The sequence below is a fragment of the Gadus macrocephalus genome, chromosome 3, assembly GCF_031168955.1.
Source record: "Gadus macrocephalus chromosome 3, ASM3116895v1".
In the NCBI taxonomy this organism is placed as follows: domain Eukaryota; kingdom Metazoa; phylum Chordata; class Actinopteri; order Gadiformes; family Gadidae; genus Gadus; species Gadus macrocephalus.
In genome coordinates, this window is record NC_082384.1 from 18,880,242 (window position 1) to 18,885,241 (window position 5,000).

The window sequence follows — 5,000 nt, forward strand, 5'->3', positions numbered from 1 at the left end:
GAGCTGAGAATGCCAGATAACGGATCCACTCGGTAAGAACCTAAATACCGCTTAGTCGATCTATTCCGCTAAACTCCCAAACGTCATTCGCTGGATTGTTTCAACCCCCGAAGGTTTTTCGATGATAGTTCATCACACTCTACAATGACAACCTTTTAAGATACATTTTTGACAAACTTCTCAACGACCATGTCGGGAGTGGTCCGGTCTCTGAGCCGATGTCTACTCCCGGCCGAAGCGAGCCGGGAGCCGGGTGGCGGCAAACAAAGTACCAGCGAGAGGGACGCGGCTCAGGAGCGGGAAGCACGGCGGAGGAGTAGGGAGATAGACGCTATGCTTGCCCGGGAGCGGAGGGCCGTTCGACGGCTAGTGAAGATTCTCCTCCTCGGGGCAGGGGAGAGTGGAAAGTCAACGTTTCTCAAACAGATGCGCATCATCAACGGGAAAGAGTTTGACAAAAAAGCGCTCCTGGATTTTCGGGACACTATCTATGAAAATATAATAAAGGTAAGAAGAATGAACGCTAGATGAAGGCCTACAAGTTGCTTGCTGACGTCAGGATTGCATCTTTGATGTCACTGGAAAACATTTCAAGGCCACAATTAAAAAAGGGGATTTATGAGAATTTTGTAAATGTTTTCTTCTAATATCCCTCCCCCCCACACCACCACGCGCAAACACACACACACACACACACACACACACACACACACACACACACACACACACACACACACACACACACACACACACACACACACAAACACCCCCCCTACACACACCCACACACTCATAAACAACCCCCCCCACACACACACACACACACACACACACACACACACACACACACACACACACACACACACACACACACACACACACACACACACACACACACACACACACACACACAAATAAGTCGGCTTAAAGCATACAACAAAAAACATAACTGATTAAAGTAATATTTAAGAACATTATCCTATGATGTATCTTAAACGTAGTATTCTGGTGGAGCCAGATTTGAGCAACTTGGCAATTCAATGCTATTCCCGAGGGATGAGTATGCTACATCCGTCCTGTCACACAGCTAATGGCCAGCTAATCATGTTGCTCGCTTGCAATATTTCACAAACACCACAAAAACGCAGCATAATCGCAGGATATGACATCAGTCATCAAAACCAGGCAGTCTCTGAACAACAGCTTGAACTTCTCTCAACAACACACATTATGTAAGACAGCACAGTGTCTCTGCTCTGTTTCCTATCCTCCCGAGACAGGCAAGCAGACGGACAGAAAGACGGAAACAAGACAGGCAGACAGTCCAAAGAAACAGGCCGACAGAAATAAAGGCAAAAAGACTTACAGGATGGTAGACAGACACACAAGCATACAGGCAGACATAAGATAGATAGGCAGCCTAACAAGCAGACAGACAGCCATGTGTCATTACTAAAAGAGCAGAGGTCTAAAGCCAGGCCAGTAAACTCTGTAACAGAGCGCTGTGTTTACAGTATAGGAGGAACACAGCTCGGCATTGTGGGTCAGCGACGGTCACCCATGTTCCTGTGCTACTGGCCTGCTGACGATGTATCAGCATGACGTGAGCAGGGTCAGCAAGGCCCACGCCAGCTGATAACTGTATTATTATTGTAATATGTTATGGTTATTCAGAAAATGCTGGGATGACGGATACATTTGGACGTACACTATGGCTTTAATGTAGGGGGAAAAGGATTGGAAAGGTCGGATTTAGACTTAGACAATTTGGTCATTAAGGCACTTCCCACACACACGCAGAACCCCCCCCCCCCCCCCACACAAGCACACACACACACAAGCAAACACACACACGCAAATGCGCACACCCACACTTATGCACACACACACACACACACATGCAAACCCACGCAAATGCGCACACACACAAACACACAACACATCTAGAATATCTATTCACTATCATTGCATGTGCGCGCAAACTAGCACACAGCTCGTCACATGTTATTGGTAATGCTAAGTGCACTATCGTGGGGTGGTTAGTGTTCTGCTGACCTTGCTTCCTTCCTTGCCTGGTCTCAGGCTGAGGAGAGAGGAGTTTCTGGACTAATGGAAGTTGTGCAGACAGACACCCAGTGGATCAAGTGGTTCCCAACCTAGGTGCCGGGACCCCATTTGGGGTTGCCGGATTTGCATACAGGGTTGTGCAGGAGTTTGGTGACTTATATAAGCTGTTGGATATTTGATGGATATTTAAATAGGGTTTGACAGGGCTGATAAATGTTCTGGATATAGATGCGCCTCATGAATCTTCGTAGCCATGAGAGAAGTATTAATCACTTGTGGTGCAAGGCAACATCGTTTATTGGGGCATTGATATAACGAGCAGATGCTAAACTTATTTGCTTGGAAGCAGATGTGCTAGAATGTCAGAAGTTGAGGTCACAAAATATATGCAGAATCAGAAGTAGGGTCATGGGCTGGTTGGGAAACAAACCACTGATCTAGATGATAAGGAGCAGGTTGAGAACAAGACTGTCAATAAAGATCAGAGAGTGGGGTTATGAGACTGGGTTAGATAGGTCGCTACACATGGGACCACCCAAACTGATCAGTCTAATCACCACGTATCTCCTCTGCAGGGAAACCACTGACACACTCAGACACTTACTGTCATCTGTACTTTGGAAGAAAACAGCAGAACATATGGTGACAGTGTGTTGCAGATGTGTTTCTCGGTGTGTTTGACACCGCTACAGTATCTGTGTCAATAGCATTGATTGTGATGCACGAGACACATAATCATATTTCATTGAACATTTACAGTTCAGAAAATGGGGATCAATTCTGTGCAAAATATATTTATAACGTTTGCCGTGTTTGAAAAGTTTATGGGAACAACCTATTCTCATAAACTTTCCTTTGTTCCCTTGTAATCACCACTGGTGCTAGTTTCACAGCCAGGATGTTTACAGGGCAGACAGAGAGCAATAACTACCACAAGTTATGTACTGTACGACTAGGTTGTATTATTACAAGGTTGTATATGTCTTAACCCCTGTCTCACTCCCTTTCTCCCATCTCTGTCTTACCTGCCTGTCTAACCTCCCCTTCTCACCTACCTGTCTCGCCATCTTGTCTCACCTCCCGGTCTTACCACCCTGTCTTACATCCCCTTCTCAACTCCCTGTCTCACCTTCTTGTGTTAACTCCCTGACTCACCTCCCTGTCTCACATTCCTGTCTTGCCTTCTTGTCTCACCTCTATGTCTCACCTCCCTGTCTCACCTCCCTGTCTCACCCCCTGTCTCACCCCCCTGTCTCACCCCCATGTCTCACCCCCTTGTTTCACCCCCCTTGTCTCACCCCCCTGTCTCTCCTCTATGTCTCACCCCCTTACTCACTCCCCTTACTCACCCCCCTTGTCTCACCCCCTGCCTCATCCCCCTGTCTCACCCCCCTGCCTCACCTCCCTGCCTCACCCCCCTGCCTCACCCCCCACAGGGCATGCGTGTGCTGGTGGACGCCCGGGACAAGCTGGGCATCGGCTGGCAGTGCGGGGAGAACGAGAAGCAGGGCATGCTGGTGATGTCGTGGGAGGGCCGTGGCGGGGGCCCGGGCGTGGACCCCGGGGAGTTCCAGCTCTACGTCCCGGCCCTGGGGGCCCTCTGGGCCGACGCCGGCATCCAGGCCGCGTACTCGCGGCGGGCCGAGTTTCAGCTGGTAAGCCCTGCGAACGGGACGGGGAGAGGGGGTAGAGACGGTGAGAGTAAGGTTGAGGCGGGAGAGAACGGTCACGGTGGCGGACAGCGGCAGTGTAACAGACGCCTGTTTGCTCTGTTCCAGTTCCTCTTTAAAGATAGTTATCTATTCTGCTGCTGCTGCTGGCGAAATCAACCAAAAGTAAATAGCAGAACAGTGCATTAATAACTTTGTTTTCATGCAGCGCAAGCAAGTATCTATTAATTCTTTAAAGGAGGCAATTTTTTTTAAGGGTGTGAAACAAGTGCTCACATGTTCAGACGTAGGTATTTCCGCAATGCAACACAATCATGTAATGAGCCAAAACAGGGATGTTTTGGCTGTGTATGGTTGGATTTGTGTGTGGCTGTGTGTGTGTATGCAGCAGTAGGTCTATACCTTTGCATGAAACTGTTTAACAAATCAATTGGTGACGTTCATAAAAGTGGTACGGACCGTATTTATTTCTGTAAATAATTGCTAAATTAATTGCGTCTTAAAGAACTGAGAATCAGGGTTGTCATAATGAAAAGGGCTTATCAAAGTGTAGTTAATTGATAAAAGTACGTTAAAAAATTAAGTATTGAGAGTTTATTGGCATTTACAAGGTGCTAGTTTGTTAATAGTGAATCTAGTCACTAGACAAACTATAAATCAACTAACATTGATAAACGATCGACCCACTCGATTGATATCATTCAATAGTGTGTGTGAGAGTAGTGTCTCAATAACGTAACATGTAGTGTGTCTGCTACCGCGAGTCGAGTCCACTGTTTTGATTTAGTTTGTGTGTTGGCGGGTAATGGCGTGCTATGGCCGTTATCAGCCAGAGATGAACTTTGGAGGTGAAGTAGCGGTGTGGAATCACACGGCGTGTTTGGGCTCGCAGTAAAACAAACACAGCTGCCCCGCACGGCTTCAGCAGAGTCCTGTATCTGGGGCCAGGCAGGTGTCACTTCCTCCCCCCCCCCACCCCCCAAGACCCCAACCCCACCCCTGACCTCCCCCCAACCCCCCCCCCCTCCCCCCCTTGCTGGAGTCTATCTATGTGTTTGAGAGAGAGAGAGACAGAGAGAGAGAGAGAGAGAGAGAGAGAGAGAGAGAGAGAGAGAGAGAGAGAGAGAGAGAGAGAGAGACAGAGAGAGAGAGAGAGAGAGAGAGAGAGAGAGAGAGAGATTGCAGTGTACACTTTTGGTTAAGTGGGCAGACTGGCTGTTATCTTGAGTCCCCTACCTGATAATGTGAGCATGCTAGCACTAC

General features: G+C 48.1%; 1 protein-coding gene across 1 annotated transcript in view; it reads left to right on the forward strand.

Annotated features, from left to right (window-relative positions):
* The window catches only part of gna12a (guanine nucleotide binding protein (G protein) alpha 12a), a 23,068-nt gene that overhangs the window by 328 nt on the left and 17,740 nt on the right, over positions 1 to 5,000 (forward strand). Inside the window, exons 1-2 of the mRNA XM_060046393.1 lie at positions 1 to 507; positions 3,504 to 3,722. The exon at positions 1 to 507 is cut by the window's left edge and continues 328 nt beyond it. Of these exons, the coding sequence (XP_059902376.1) occupies positions 190 to 507; positions 3,504 to 3,722 (537 nt within the window). The 5' untranslated portion in view covers positions 1 to 189. The remainder of the gene's footprint in view (positions 508 to 3,503; positions 3,723 to 5,000) is intronic.